At 40.6% G+C, this 17152-nt stretch overlaps 1 protein-coding gene across 5 annotated transcripts in view; it reads right to left on the minus strand.

Moving 5' to 3' along the window:
- The window catches only part of DOCK10 (dedicator of cytokinesis 10), a 275097-nt gene that overhangs the window by 73871 nt on the left and 184074 nt on the right, over positions 1–17152 (minus strand). For all 5 annotated transcript variants that reach the window (XM_059730950.1, XM_059730949.1, XM_019491796.2 and 2 more), the window contains exons 18-25: positions 16947–17012; positions 14957–15049; positions 10480–10603; positions 10097–10218; positions 8897–8983; positions 8246–8338; positions 6674–6792; positions 2698–2767 (exon numbers count right to left, since the gene is read on the minus strand). In XM_059730950.1, coding sequence (XP_059586933.1) covers positions 2698–2767; positions 6674–6792; positions 8246–8338; positions 8897–8983; positions 10097–10218; positions 10480–10603; positions 14957–15049; positions 16947–17012 — 774 coding nt within the window. The remainder of the gene's footprint in view (positions 1–2697; positions 2768–6673; positions 6793–8245; positions 8339–8896; positions 8984–10096; positions 10219–10479; positions 10604–14956; positions 15050–16946; positions 17013–17152) is intronic.

Raw genomic sequence — 17152 nt, forward strand, 5'->3', positions numbered from 1 at the left:
CAGTTTTCTTCCCCTGACCTATTTCTTACTAATATTTTGGTGACTGGATCTATTACTTCCTCACAGAGACAAGGGCAGCTTAACTATGTTGACAAATCAAAAAAACTTATTTTGAAAGAGTACTAAATAGAAGTACTAGGTTGTATAAAACAAATGGTATATTCAAGTACTATTCCTATCAATATGCAGCCTTTTCCAAAGCAGACATTCACAAGATTAACCAGCATGTATTCTTTAAGTGGACCTTGCCATTTCCTTGTTAATTTATTTGCACCTGTATGATCCCCATTACTAAATGAATGCTTCACAATTTTAAGGCAGACAAGGTTCTTTGGGTAAATTCAATATCTTTTATTAGACCAATTTTAATCATAAACTTAATGTGCTTTTCTTCACAAAACCCTCTGAGATGTAGGGGAGCACTATCTCCTGTGCAAACTGAGGGAAAGAGATTCTATGGGTCAGGTTTTCAAAGCTATTTAGCTGCTAAGGATGCACATGGTGCTTCCTGGGATTTTCAGACATGGTCTAGCAGCCTAAGCACTCAATGACTTTTTTGAAAATGCTACTAGGTGTACATCTGCATCTTTAGGGACCTTTGAAAATCCAGTCCTATGTGACTCGCTTAGGGTCACAGAGGAAGTTCAGGACAGCTGGTCTCCCAAGTTCTAGGCTAGGAAATGAAGAACTGCAATAAGTTCATGAATCAGTTACTAATATATGTAACCAATGAGTATAAGCATACTTGTAGCTTGGGTTACATTATCCTCAAAAGCAATACCAATCCTCTTGTGCATGCACTAATGTTTAGCCATAAGTTTGTTTTAACTGCTGCTGAAGCATAAAGCAGCAGTAGCTGCCTTTGGCCTTTCAAAAGAACACAATTAGAGGGATGAGTAACACAACGTTTCAAACCATTGTGTTCTTAAGTAACCTAAATAGACAAGGAGTGTACCCTTTGAACAAAGAGTTACTTAAAATTTAAACCAGTTAACTAAAAATTAAATTCAAATCATGACTTGCAAAGATATAAAATACAAAGGAATTTTGTACGTTATAGAAATTACTTTAGTAGTGTTTAGTTTGAATAAACTTGTGTCATACAGTCATTATTGTACCCATGAAGACTGGAGTGTTAGTTAATGGCACGTATTTGTTTCCATCATGGTTTCATTTGCCCTGACGGACAGTTTTTTATTTTTTAGGTTGGCTTTCGCTAGGTTCTATGAAACCCTCTCTTGTTTCAGAATGAATCAGCACACTATGCAGAGATTAACAAGTCCATGCATGTGTCACTCATGATTCATTTCCATAACTAGTTGAATTGTATTAATTTCCCTTATCTCACTTCTGGCATGTTCTGTATTTACTCTTACTATCTCATGAATGTAAGAAAGACAAGAGACAAGAACAAAGAGGCAAAACAATTTTAAATTTTATTTTTCTCAAACGATAGCTACGATAGATTCCCCTTTGTGCTGTCACTCTGCAAGAAGTGACCAAATAAACTAGATACAAAAATAAGGTACATTAAATTATTAAATTAAATTATTTAGGCAATGATATCCCCTCAGTTGATTCAACTAAAGTGCCAAGTGATGATTCATCTAATACTGTGTACTTACATATTTTCCAAAAGCCAAGAACTTCTCTTGCCTATCCTTGTTTATCAGGACTGTTGTCAAAACAGTATCAATGGTTACGCCATCCTTCGCTTTATAGGGTGTGCTTCTATCATAAGCTTCTCAATTTATAAGATTTTCCCCTGAGATAGACTATTTATATTATTTATTTAGGTGCTTGTTGGCCTGTACCTTTATTTGCTTTATTTGGGTGAACTCAATTGATAACAGTAAAGATAATGTAAAGCCACCATACCTTTGATTTTCCAAACATCATCTAAGTTCATTATAAGTTTGATCAATAAGATCAAAATAGCCTGTTTTGCAAAGGCATGTATGCACATAAAAATGAGAACCAAGTGGAAAATACAAGTGAGCAGTGCACAATTATGAAAACATGAAAGGATTTATAGAAGAAGGTAAAGTACTTCTTATATCCAAAGCAGGTACAGCTATATGATAACTTGAAAAATAAAAATATGCCCTGAGGAAACAAAAGAAAACTAAGACTACAAAGTAGGAAAATGTACCAAACAAAAGCATCCAGGAACATCTCCATAAAAATTTACCATTTGATTTCATTTGGTCATTTGTAATATTCCAAACAACATATAAGAAACATGTCATGCAAATACACACAGCCCATCAATACAATGCAATAAAACCCAATACAGTTTATGCAAATGTAGCAAAATACTGTATGCCACTGAACAATACATAAATCAATCTGTGTTAGGTACTTATCAGACCACCATGGCTACAGTATCTGGGGTCCACAGTCTTTTATGTATTATTTTTCACCCTGCTAAACAGGGAAGTACTATTATCCCCATCTTGCAAATGAGGACCAAGGCAGAAAGAAACCATAGTTGCCACAGAAGGTAGTAGTAGTGCAGAGAATTCAACTCAGTTTTCACTGGCCCCAGGTTGCTGCCTTTATCACTAGACCCTGCAACCTGACAGGGTAGGAGAAAGCAATCCAGATACTGGGGAAACTACTAAAAGTGTCATAAGAGAAAGCAGAAAAAACATACAACTCTGAGGAGATAATGAAAGGCCTTTGGCTATTTCGTACCTTTACATAAGAATGGACACAATGTTCTAGTTGTTCTTCATGACACTTGGCAACAATGTCCGTGAGAACCCTGAAAAATAAAGGTATTGAGCCATCATGCAGCACAAGAAAGAACATCATTTTAATTTTATTACATTACAGTGATTCAAAATTACCCATTGGAGGTTTAATTCAAGCAATTATTAGCACATCAGAAAACTGTGGCAGAAGCCACAGTTCACAGGTGCTTCATACAGGTGCAGCAGCATGGATCACCATGTTTTATTAGTGCCTTCATCTAAAACGTTACTGTAATTCCAACAAAATAAACTCAGTTACAACAAGTGTAACAGTCCGGATGCTGATGCCATTACATTATTGGAAGGTGAAATCTTCAGAGGACATTTCAAAGGGCATTTCAAGAATCCACCAATACAGCAAACAAGGCTGCTCCAAATGTGTTGGAAAACCACTACTAGTAATTATCCAATGTGTTCAGTATACTGAATGGACATTTCAGGCAGGATTCACTGTAGCTATTCTGCCAAGTTTAAAAAATGGTCTGCCTGTATGTTGCAAGAAAAGGAAAAATGGGTTATTTCAGCAGCTCACAAATTTTGAAAGCTAGCACATCACATCCCAAATCTAAATGCTTGTGTTGTAATAGCTTTGTCATCTTAAACAGTAAAATTAAAAATGTACACAGGTCAGGTAAACCAACCTGACTGTGATCTACAGACAAGTGTTATACATGTCACAGTTTGATAACAGTCAGCTTATAGGCTTGAATGCTTTCTGTTAACAGCCTTCTAGTTCTTTAAGTTTGATGTTTTGCAAACAGTGTTTCATTTATTATTACTACTATTTTTATTAAAGGGACAGGTGCTTTTTGGAAAAAAATGATCAAGTTCTTCACCAAGGCTCTGATCTTTATGGTCATTTTGGAGGAGTCAAGATAGAAATGACTGCATGACTAGACTGCAAGCATAACGAAGACAAAAGAGAAAAGATGTGTTTTTTTCACATGCATGAACAATTCTGAGCCCATGTTCTTTGGTTTCTTTCTTTTAATTTACTCAATGCAAGCTACTTCACGCTATTCAAAACAAAATACTACATGCACACATGTATTGGACAAAACAACCAATGGCAAGCATAGTGATTTGCGAGTGCACAGGTGCACATGTTCCTGTTGACATCAACAATGTTACTACAAAACTGGTATGCAGAAAAGGAGGAAAACACTGAGACGCCACTTTTTTCCATGTGGGGAGGGACACAAACATTTGAGCATAAACCTAGGGCATGCTTTCATTTTTCAGCACAATTATTATGCTACTTTGTTTTTTTCTAATACAATTCTCCAGCCCTCCACAATTAACACTTAAAATCTGGGTTGGGACAAAAGAGTCTACTGTGCTACTTGGAATTATTCTTAATTCATTGATTAAGCAGAAATGGGGCTCATAGAAAAAGTTCTGATTGACAGCTTTCCCTAACAAACTGAGTCCACCATCCTTGGGATGAACAGGCTGTCCACCAGCCTGGGGAATGACATAGCTAAGATCATTCCAGTCATCATTTCTGGGGTATGGTGATGTGGCATCTGATTCTGCAAGGTGTTGAGAACTCTTGCTGAAGTGCCAAATTCCCTAGCTCCCATTAAAGTGAACTTGAGGAGTCTCACATCATTACTCTGATATCTGGTAATGAATTTCTCTCTCCACTGATTCTGAAAAGTAGCCTGTATAAAGAGACAAATATCTTGAAAATTAAATTGCTAATAGCTAAGCTGTATGTGTGCTTCCTGCTGGTTACTGCAGTAGATTTAACTGCTAGGGTAAATGACAACAAAGAGAACATTAGGCTAAGACAAAATGCAGTACGTGTTTTTATTTTTCTGTGCATACATTGGTAATTACTTTGTGGCAGGGCACTTCTGGGTGCCTGCAACTTTAAGGGCTGGAGCAGGCAGTCTGCAGGTGCAGGCCAGCCCTGATGAGCAGCCATTTTAGGTTTTAGGCTCACAGGGCAGAGACAGCAATTTGCTGCTAGCAGCCAAGAAGGTAACATCAGGCTGAGCTGCTCCTTGTAACATCTTGGAGGTAAGGGCAGGAACTATGGGGGCAGCAGAAGGATCCTGGTCCAAGGTATGACTTGAAACTGCACCCTGCTGTGGATGGGTGGCCTGGTGAGGCTGCTTGTGGTGGAACAGTCCCTCAGAAATACCAGGTCAGTTACTTCCTTGGTGAAAGGTGGGTAGGGGGGCCTTAAAACCCCAGCTTCCACAACTGTTGTTGGAAGAGGCCCAAGAAGGTGGACCTGTATAAGAGGGAGTGGGCTAGCTACTCAGAAGCCTGACCCAAGGTACCCTCAACTAGGCAATGCTGAGGCCAGGACTAGAGGGGTGAAAAGAGCCAGAATGCTTACCACAAAGGATGCCCACAGCCGGGGGGCCTGGGGTTCTGACTGGCCTAGAGGTGAGGCCAGGGCCTGTGAGGCCAAAAGTTCCAGAGAGGGGCTACTGCTGAGTGGGAGAAGAGTGCAGGGAGTTTAGCAGCCCAGAATAAGGGCGGAGCAGACCACCTTATCAGGTTGGGGTGGAGACTAGAATGTTATGGGGCCCAGTGCGGGGCTGGAGCCATTAAGAACTTATGATGCCATCTGCAAGGCATGGGCCATGGTGTACAGGTGGTATGGAGTGGTGGATAGTGCCCCCTGGCATTGAGGCAGTATAATGGGCAACCTCCCATTTAAAACATTAGTTTATTAAACCAGCAGGTCGTCGGAGATGAGACTGGGCAGACTGGCTTGTGTAGATAGGTGGGCGGGTCAAGGTTGAAACCTGGCCCTGAGCTTGCCCCCTGTCACATAATTTATTTTCCCCTTAAGATTTTTTCTGATTTCAGGGTTATTATTAATAATAAAGATACTTTAATTAGGCATTTCCTGAAGCTTATAGTCACTTAGTGAATAACTGCAACTGACTTAACTTATTGGATAATGCTTTCCCTGTTCTGTCATTTCATAAATACTTTCATTAGAAACTGTCCAGAACAGGGAGATCTGACTCTCTTGGTGACAAGACTTGATCATACTACATGCTGAAGTGCACTTCCTAAATGAAGTCAAAGTTGATGATACTCAACACTGTTCAAGGATTTCCCAGTACTTCAGAGGGTTGTCAACTGATTTGCAAGTGCTACTTGTAGAGGGACAATAGTTCTGTGAGGGTATAAACAGATATCACCAAATGAAGAGGATCAGCTGTGCCAGGAGGTGCCAGCTGATACGTCTCACTGGGTGAAACACACATTGCCCATTTTCCTCCCTGTTGACCCTATGGAATAAGGGGCAATGTGCTCCTCACTTGTAGAGAGACATTCCGGGGAATCTCCAGGGCACATCTCTGTAAACAAGGAAAGCTGACTCTGGTATGGTTCCAGGGAATCCCAAATGGGGAAACCCAGGCAGGCACTCCTAGGGTGTTGAGGACCCATTCCGGCATGCTCCAGGAATGGAAATTCCCAGGGCACACAGGATCAGGCTCTTGAAACCCTGGGAGCACTTGCCCAGGGCAGCTGGAGAACACAGGTAACTAGTTCCAGGCTGCCTGCGTTCTCCTGCCTTAAAGCAAACAGATGTCAGATGCAAAATAGAAGCACAAATTTGGGGGGATGAATATCTGTTTGTTTGCCTTTTGTGCTGCCATAAACAATTTTATCGTGGCACAGAGGTGAAATCTTCTCCCTTAGTGTTATAAGTGTAATTTGCCAGTGATGTGATGTTATACCAAGAAGTTTTACTCTAATGTAGCTCTCAGACTTGAATGCTGAACTCTGCATTATCTTAGCAGTCAGACATTTTCAAGAGCTGAACTCATCTTGTTTTAAAATCAAAATTTCAAGTGTAGCTTTGTTAAAAGGACTCTCTGGATTATTTGCCCTCTGTGATGGATTTGCCCCAGTTCTATTAAAGATAAAACATTTTTGGTTACCTGGTCACAGCAGTTTTAACCTCATCCACATCATTTTGTACCAGAACTGAGAAGAGTTGATTCAAGATCACAGGAAGAAAATTCATAATTGCATGGATCTTCTCAATTTTCAGCAAATTCTGTAAGAGACACAAAGCAGAGTAATGGGATTTCTTTTTGTATGTCACCATGCAGGTAGTCCTGGTTCTCCACTTTGTTGTACAGATTTCACCAACAGATATTTAAAATGGAATCAATGGTGTTATGATGACACAAAACCAGAATTAAAAAAAAGGAGAATTTTCTCCCTGACTAGATTTGTTGAAAATATAAATCTGTACATTCCATTGGGATCAAATTTATTTTTCTATTTCAGAGTTTCATTGTGGATAAAACAGCTATGACCAAGTCAAAATCACTCTGGTTAAAAATATGTGCACTCTAGTGTCTAGACTAACTAGACTTTGACACTCCATTATCTTTTACTGGTAAGAGAGTAAATTGAGCTATTAATTAAAAAATAAAAGAGTTCTAATGAATTTAGCCCTGTGTTTTGATTACTTAATTATTCATAATCATTATTCATTGTTTCAAAAGTACTGGTGACTCATAAATAGAAACCAAGTATTTTTCTGCTGAGAGCTTGGTTATGAACTGTTAAATTTGAACATTTGTAATCTATTATTTATATCAGGATTGGTCACCTAACTCGCACAATAAAATATTTTCTTCTTGAAATTCATTAACGAAGCAAAGAGCAAGCAGCAAGTAGTAAACAGTATGCTTCAAATATTCTGAATGATTAATCACCCATCCCAATATTGATAAAATTTGGAGGCTGTATAAATATTTTCTCAAAGGTTCAGTAGCTTTCTGAGTTCTCACAAATAAAGAGGATAATATAGCTGGTGGAAGCTGGGACATCTGTTTATGAAAATGTTCATTAATCTTGTATACTAAATCAACTAGCACTAATTGATGCCACTTAAAAGTCAAATATATCACTTTCAGGTACATTCACATATATTAAACAAAATTAGCAGGTATCTTTAAACAGTTGTCCAGAAAGCCACCATTACAGCAAAATTATATTTTGCTGAACGCCTTAATAAACTCAGCTTAATTATGTTCAAGTATGAAAATTTCGCGATGAAAAAGGAACCCAGCACTATAATTTATGAACCTTGACATTACTATAAGATGTCACAGACTATCATTAAAGTAGTATAATATATTTCATAATTGCAATTCAGTATTTTAGTTCGTCCTTTCCTCTGAGACTGCAGGTTCTTTACTAGATGCATCCATATACATCATGTTGGTTGCATATTATAAGGTTGACTCCTCTGCTTTGCCCACCTTTACTATAATACAGCACAGCTGTCACCCATTCATTTTCAGATTTCATAAAGGATGCATTGTAGGGCATGCATCAATTCAGGAACATAAGCAGAAGTGAGATCTATATTTTGATCCAGACAGGAAGGGATTATATCATGTCCATTTCTTGCCACATAAATAGGAAATAGGCAAATTCAGAGAGCACTAGAATTTCATACTTAAATTTTATTTACCTACTTCAGCCTACTTTACCTTACAGGAGATGATAAAGTTTGAGGTAGGAGGGTTGGAGAGATCCTTTTCTCTTTTTTGGCACTGCTGGAAAAAGTTATTCAGATATGGATCCTAAAATGGTAAACGTTATATTAAAGTTAATAGATATTGCAGCACGGACTGAAAATCAGATGTGTAACAGTGGATGGATTATAGAAAGTTTATTTAGTATCATATAGGACTCTTAACATGTCAGAGTGACAGGAATCAGATGTAGAAAAGAATGATAAGGGATAGACCACTGAGTCTCTCCACCTGCTAGTACAAGCATTGCTTTTTATAGTATGTTTCGTAGAACTAGTCCAATGTATTTTAAGTGTTTTGAGCAATAAGGCTTTTCCACGGTTGATGACATTTGAATGTTAGAACATTTTTATCTGATATTCATCTTCAATTTTCCCTTTCTTAATTTCTGGTTGTTTCCTCCTGTATCATCTTAAATAATTCTTCACTTGTAAGAAAAGGAGTATTTTTGCTCTACTTCCTTATCCCTCCCACATTCAAAAGATCTTTAGAAGCATAGATTTGGATAAGGTATGAGATGTATTAAGAGCATTTGCCTGAATTTTTTTTCATAATTCTCATTTCTGATAAGTAGGTAAAGATAGCCAAAAGAAAATTCAAACTCACCTGAGTATTTACCGTTGATACAACAAATGAAGACACTTTGAAAAGTGGCTTGCCACTGTCTACCCACTTTATGTCACTTGCACAGTGCTGTAAAAAATATTCTCCAATTATTTCCATGCTTGTTCAGTTCAACATTGTCACTTTTTGCTGCACTGTTGTGAATGCTGAGGCTTGTGCGGTGCTGTAGGCTGCACTACTTTAAATACTCAAAAATGGGTTACTGTGCCAGCAGTCACAATGGTACCATGTAGTTTTATTAGGGCCAAATGAAATAGAATATTATCCATGGAGCTGTTCTGTTCTCACTGGGTGAATCTATATGTGCAATTAGGCGGATGTGATAAACTGTGGTGCAGCTTGTGCCAGAGTCAGCTGCTCCCAGGCACAGTGTTTACATGTGAGCCTGGGACAGCAGCCCATTGAGCCAGGGCAGAGCAGCCTTGGGCTGGCAAGAGGCCCCGGGGGTCAGCCTCAGGGTCCAGGTGGCAGTGGAGGGCAGAAGAAGGGCTGGCTGGGGCACGAGGTGCTACAGTGTGGTGTTAGCTGGCAGGCAGCCCCCCACACTGTAGTACCCCTGTGCCCCATTCAGCCCCATCACAGTCTACATGCGTGTCCCCAACAGTACTATCCTACAGCAGAGTTAATTAATTTACTGCGCCCTAATGTGGGCTCATGTATAGACCATGCCACTTTACTGCAAAACTAATTAGTTAACTCCTTAGTAGAACGCACATGTAGATGCACCCACTATGTAGAGTGAGTGCAAGGGAGCAAAAACTGCTGGAAGTTCCTCTGCTGAGTATTCTTAACTGGGAATCCTTGTCCCACTCCACAGATCTGGGGGCTCACAGTAATCAGACTTTGTAGAAGATCAGGTTTAAAATTGTAGAAAGGGCCACTCTTTGTTATGTTGCCTTCAAGAGCTTTGGAGATATTAAATCACTTAGGTGAGATAAATCCAAGCACACTTCTATAAGCAGCAAAATTTGGCCCATCACTTTGTGTTATGTTTGTGTTACTAGTTTAATTCATGAGAGATAAACATGTAAAGACTCTAAACAGTAGGGGCCAGTTTATTATTTACACCAAGCCCCCATTATGTTGCCAGAGAGGTATACATGAGAATGTGGTCCTACTGTTTTAAACTGCATGCAACTTCTAGCTTTCTATTCCATTGAACATGCAAATATTACTTAATACCTTTCCACTTGCGGGATCTTGAAGGCTTAAGTAACTGGGAGGCAAACTGGCTGCCACTGGAATGTTATGTTCTTGAGAAGCTAACTGGGCATCTTTCAATAAAGGAAGCCACGCGTATCCAACTGCACATAAAAGCAAATCAATAAGACACTTTAAAGCACAAGAACAGAGTAAATAATCGCCAGAAATAGAAATTATTAAATCCTTAAACCTTAGATGAACACATATCATTGTGTGTGTGCGTATATATATATATATATATATATATATATATATATATATATATATATATATATATATATATAATTATTTCTATAATTATATATATCTAATGCAAACAAAATTAGCAAGGAATTATTTGAAAATAAGTCTACAGCAGGTACCTGGTGTTTCCAGAGCCTCTTTCTTTTTGGCATTAGCTTTTGCATTTATGTCACAGGTAACATGATAAAATGAAAACAGAATGTGGTGTTTCGTATGGAGCTGGGTGGGAAGTTCAATTTTCACCTGAAATGTAAAATGTTACACCTCTCTTTAGTTTAAATTGATCGAACCAGAAGTCAGAGATGGGCTACAAGGAAGCAATCTCTTTACACAGAACTTTAATTAAACTGGCTTTTACTGGCAACTGTTCAACCCAAGTCACAGCTATTCCTTTAAATAAATCATTTAGAGTGACCGACTATTTATTACTCTCCCTTAATCTAATTTTTCTTCTCATTCTTTTGAGTGAGTATCTGAGTTTCTACTGAAAAGGGGATACAATTGAAAACTGAGAGACCTTTGTCAAACAGACTGCTCAGAAACAGTCACCTCAATACTAGGTACCTCAGCACTAACTGTAACTATTCTCTCATTTTCTAAAACTATTAACAAGAGTGAGTCATCTCAATACCATTTATATTAAAAAAAAATCCTAACGCTGCTTTATCATCATTGATTTTCTGGCAAAGTTTGAAAGTGAATAAGGGATCATATAACATTTAGAACTTTTATTTAGGATCTCGGATGAGTCTTAAACCCAATAGGTCCAGTGAAGAAAAGCTGTCTCTTATTCAACCAAGCCCTCCTATACCACCAAATTTGCACTGAGAATACTTGTGATTGTCACCTTGCAAATCTCAAAAGGGCTTTCACCCAACAAGGACACTTCTCCAGAGAGATAGATTGTACTTTTGAAAGAGCCACCTAGGTACCACGTGAAGAATTGCGGCAGTACAAAAAGAAGACCCTCACGGATCACACACCTTTAAGTATGACATACCATCCTTCCCAGGAATCTGCACAGAAAATCCTCAAACATTCACAACCCATACACTAGAAAAAGACCCAACTCTTAAAGAGATATTTCTAGAACCACCCATCTTAGCCTTTAAAAAGCACTGAACCTTGCCAAGCTCATCACCAGAAGCAAACTTCCTACGGCCGAAAACACACTGAATGGATGCAGACCATGCCGGGACAAAAATGTAAAACCTGCCAACATATCACCACTCCCACAATAACTGCACCCCACAACTGAACCATCAGCATCTCTGCATCTTACAGCTGCACCTCCAGAAATGTAACGTATCTCATCAAGGGTACTAAATGCCCTGATGGAAAATATGTAGGAAAAACCAAACAAGAACTGAGTACCAGAATGAATGCACACCAAAAAATCTACCAAAGACAAAAATACCCAATTATCTGTAGGTGTACATTTCTCATGAGAAAAGCACTCTCTCTCCAATCTGTCAGTTCTAATACTCAAAGGGAATTACAAAACACCTTTCATAGACGAGCCTACGAACTTCACCCCAACTACCTTTTCATACTTAGTGTTTCCCATTCCCTTTGAACCTTACTACCACGTATTTGCATTTTCACAGATCTACATTTTGAATTTTGGCTTCTAGTCTACCCAGGAAAGCACACAAATACCAACAGACTTTCCCTATGCCTGAAGAAGGGTGTTTGTGCCCCAAATCTTGCAAAGAATAAGTTTTCCAACTATTTGGCTGGTCTAATTAAAGATAGATACCACATCTATCCAAAGAACCTTGTCTGCCTCTGTCTCTTGTTCAGTAACCTGTTCAAAGATAAGGTAGGTTGATACTTACTATTGGAATATGCTACTGGTGTTACTGTGGTAACTAATAGGAAAGATAGCAGTAATATACCAAAACTAAATATGTAGTTAAAGGAAGGGCTAAGAATTGTTGTAAACACCTCTGGTATTAAATCATATCAGAGTAAACATATCACATACTTAAATCATAGCAGTGAAATGGTTGTTTAAACATGAAGCTTCAAAAAATGTATTTAGATTTTATAATAACTTATTCTAGATATTGAACAAAATTAATTGCTCATCAGTGACAATACTGTGCACCTGACCCACCCAAATCAGTCTCTGTTAGGTAGAGGTGTGACAGGGGCAAACTCCCAGCCCCAGTCACAGTGCCAGCCCACCACCTGTTTTTGGGCAAGCCACCTGCCTTACTCAACTGCCACGCCTTGTTGTAAATTAGTTATTATGTTAATTAGGTGGCAGGCTGCCATTTGAGCACCCTGCTGTTCACAGGCGGTAAACACATGACTCTAACCTTCCCTTATCATGTCCCATGCCTCACAGATGACTCCCATGAGTTATCCTATATTCCAGCTTGAGGCTGGGCCCAACTCAGCAGATTGTTGAGCCTCTGTCATACTGCCCTGTTCTGGGCCTCACGCATAAAGCCCTGCTGTCACTGGGGCCTCTATCACCTGCCAACTCTCACCAGGCCTCTCACACTCTTGCCCTTTACTGGGTCTCACTCACCCCAGCCTGCTTCCTTGAGCGGCCACGTGGGCCAGTTGTCCCTTCACTCCTTTGCTGGCCCTGGCGCAGCCTTCTGGGCCTCTCCTGTGACCCTCATCTGCATGGTGGCCAGGCAATTAGCCAAACACTGGTTTAACCCTGCCTCTGGCCCCTCACCAGGTAACCCAGCCCACTGGTCTCCTAATTGGGGCCAGTGACTCACCCCTTTCACTCACGGTCCTCTCTATGCTGCCTCACTTGGCCTTAGGCCCACATGCAGCCTCAGGTGCCTGACGGCTTACCTGGACGTCTCTGCCCCCTACTCAAGGGCCATTAACATACTCGCCTCTCTCTGGGGCTCCATGCACTCACCCCATCCTTGGGACCTCAACACACTCATGCCCCACTCTATGGGCTCAACACACTTGTCCCCTCTGCTGGGGCTCCAGGGTCTTATGCCCCCACAGGCTCAGGTGCCTCCCATGGGTGTGCTTGGCCCCACTACTCTATGGGGTCTTAAACCCCTATAAGCTCAGGTGCCCCTCTCATGGGCATGCTTGGCTCTATTCCCCTCTGGTGTTATAACCCACCAGACTGGTGGGGGCTGGGGTTTTAAGGCATCCCTCTTCGCCTTTCATTGAGATATTGGTCTGGCAGTTCTGGGAGACTGTCCCGCCATGGCCAGTCCTACCAGGCCACCCTTCCCTGACAGGGTGCAGTTTCCAGTCATACCCAAGACTAGGAGCATCCTACCATCCCCATAGCTCCTGCCCTTACCTCCAATATGTTCCTTGAGCAACAGTGCAACCAGGTGTTGTTGCTCCCTTGGCTGCTGGCAGCAAACTGGTGCCCCAGCCCTGAGAACCAGGATCTTAAAAGGCCCCCTTCATCAGGGCTGGCCTACACCTGTCTGCTGACTGCTCTCCTCCTTGGAGTGGCAGACACCAAAGGCACTCTGCCATCCACCTTCCCTCTTAAAGTGGTTCCTGGGGGAGGCTTTTCCTGCTGCTCACACAGTAGGCTTACTCAGAACTTGCTACAGCCCTTAAGTGGCAAGCACCCTGATGCTGCCCCGCCACACACCTTCCCCCTTAAAATGACTTCTCAGGGGTGTCTCCCAGCTGCCGTCCATGCAGGCTCTTCTCCAGCCTGATGCAGCCCATACTAAGTGGCTACCACCCCAATTGTGCTCTGCCCCATGAGGTCTTAACTCAATACTTAATTCAAGTCAGAAGAAACTCGGCCAAAGGCAGAGTGTACATACAAAGCCTTATGCACCAACTGAGCATATTTTAAGAAGTGCTAAACACCCAAAACTCAGTTTGAAGTCCCTGGGTGATCAAAACCTCTGAAAATTGAGCCTTTCAGTTCCACTTAAGGTATGTAAATGGTGTTTAAATGGATACTCTGCATGTGAGGGAATTTCTCCCTTCATAGTTATGGAACAACATAGATTGAGCTGAGTGAACTTCCAATCACCAGTATAAAGTCTATGAAGGTAGGTTCTATGGTCATCAAGCAGACATGTATCAGGTGGGTAACTGAGGCAACTACTAGTGCCCTCATCAATCTGGGGGCAGGATGAGAGATCCATTCTAAACCCACATCCCCTCAGAAGCTGAAGTACTAGCTACAGCCACTGCACACTGCTTATGTGCTGCATTCAGGCCCCTGGATACATAAAGGGATCCCATTTTGGGACTTACATGATATGGAGGGCCTTTTCCACTTTATGCTCTGCATCATAGAAAGAATAATATACTGAAAACATGTTCTAGAGCAAAATACAGATCCTAGCCATCAGTGCATGCACACATATTAGAGCACAGGATTGTTTATTAATAATAATCAAGTACTACAACAACATACAAAATAATTTAGAAGGACCATCCTCTAAAATGTGCTGAAAGAAATAGTGACATTTTCTATTATCCTGCATGCAAAATCTCTCTAGCTAATGCAATGTACACTCACTTGCATATATGAACATTTAGAACCCTAGCAATTTTTGTTTTATGTCTCAAGTAAATATGTATTGCCAGAGAAACAGCTTCTAATCAGTGAAAGAGTATACTGACCTCATCATAGAAATCAGGATTCTGTGAATGATGCAGCACAGCGGTATAGGCTGCTCTTGTAAATAACGGCCCTCCAGGTTTCCCATAAATACACTGTTAATAAAATCAGACTTCAATTCAATTGTTGAGGTTTGCTGATAATACTAATAACTAATTTTCAGCTATAGTTTGAAAGAAAAAAATTCTCTAAAAATGACTTTTCCTTAGATGCACAGTGCAGCCTCAGTCCTTTGAAGAGATTTCTAGGCATGGCGAAAACAATAACAACCAACTGCCAGAATTGGCAGGAGATAGGCCAAAGATTCTTGATTACTGATTGTCAACAACTCTATTTTACTGATGGGGAAAATGATGTGCAAAGGTAACAAGCAGACAGTCTATCTATGGTAAACTGCATAGTTGAAAAGAAACCTGAGGTTCTTTGAAGTCTTGTGCCCTGTTGAGCTAAACAACTCTGTCTACTACAGGCTGACTTTGGAAACCTAATGCTGATGTTCTTATTAAAGTACCACAGTCATGCTAATGAATGGTATAAGGGCCAGCCAGTGGGCTAGAAAGAGCCTGGTGCCAGGATTGGGTAGTGGGGCCTGGTACTGCCCCCTCCCATTGGGATGGGCCCCAGGAGCCTGGCACTGCCCCAGTGTACCAGAATTGGACCCAAGTGCCTGGTACTGGCTCCACCCATCCCTTGTATGTTGGGATTGGGCCCTAGGGCCTGGTGGCACTGCCACCTGGCCGTGTGTGCTGGGATTGGGCGACTCATGCAGCAGAAAGGGTTCAGGGCTCCCCACGTGTCTGGAAATTTGGGAACCGTGATACCACTTGCTTGCCACTAAATTTCCGGACTCACTGGGAACTCCACAGGCCAGATGGCACAACACGGTGGGCTGGATCCAGCTTGCAGGCCAGGGGTTGAGCACCCCTGCCCCAGTCCAGAGGTCAAAAATGGTTAACAAGAGCAGGCCAAAACAACCTAGTTTGGGTCCCAGGCCAGATAAAATGGCTTTGCAGGCCAGAAGTTACCCATCCTACCCTTGACTATAAGGAAATTCTTAATTTAGATGCCTAAACTCCTGATTCAAAACAACAGAGAGGCTCCTATTATCTTCCGTGGACACTGGATCAAGCCGTGTAACTTCTATGGCAGGCATAAATTAGCACAGTCCCACTGTTATCAACTATGTAACTATGGTAACTTTTACTGGTTGAGAATCTGAATATGTCATAAACAGGAAATAAACTTGGATTTAGGTGTGGGATTTTCATCACTGAAGTTTGAAAACCCAGCTTTGCACTGTTAATATATATGCTCCTGGCTCTCTCTGTCCCCATGCCCTATAAAGTTATAAATTAAGCATGGCATGAAATTTTAAGTCTCACCTATCAGTTCTAATGGCAATGCCTTCTTTCTTAAAAATATTAATATTTTCCAAGGTTTTTAATTTTCTCCAGTCAGGAAACTAACACTGCAGAACTGGCATGGGCCTTTTTACATGTTATGCTGTGAGCCACGCAAATGTTGATCAGTTTAGTGCTAACTTGTAGTCACACTTTCAATTTGAGCAGCACATCTGTGGGGAATGGCCACACCTTAATGGAACAGGTGCTCAGTTACAGTGGATCAAGAGATAATCCTATCCTGGAGTGGCATACCTTTGAGCTGCATAACAGGTGCTTTAAACCACTTAAAGGTGTTAATATGTAGACAATCCAGAAGTTAAGAGCGGCAAGAGCTGACCAAAACTAACGTGTAACAAGGCCCTTATTCAGGTGCTGCGGTCAATATCTGGTATTAAAAAGGATCATTGTGAACATGTAAAAGACTATATTTCAATATTCATTCTTTAAATGTATCAGATTACAATACCTTAACCGCTGGGTTTTACATATATATATATATATATACACACACACACACATACATACACACACACACACACACACACTCTCTTTCAATACATTGCTCTCGGATGAGTTTGACTTTGCTTACCTTCAGTGGCTTGGCTCCTTCTTCATCTGAACTCTTAAACTCAATACACACTGTTATATTCCTTGCCTGCAATAGTAATGAATTAGACATTCAGACAGAAATCGTCAGCTCATAAGTTTAAAGATAATCAAAAATAGTTTAAATATAATAGACTGTGTTCAAAATCTGTAGAACATCCTGTGGACAGCAAGCCAACCTCTAAGAAT

Source organism: Alligator mississippiensis, chromosome 7, assembly GCF_030867095.1.
Source record: "Alligator mississippiensis isolate rAllMis1 chromosome 7, rAllMis1, whole genome shotgun sequence".
Classification (NCBI taxonomy): Eukaryota; Metazoa; Chordata; order Crocodylia; family Alligatoridae; genus Alligator; species Alligator mississippiensis.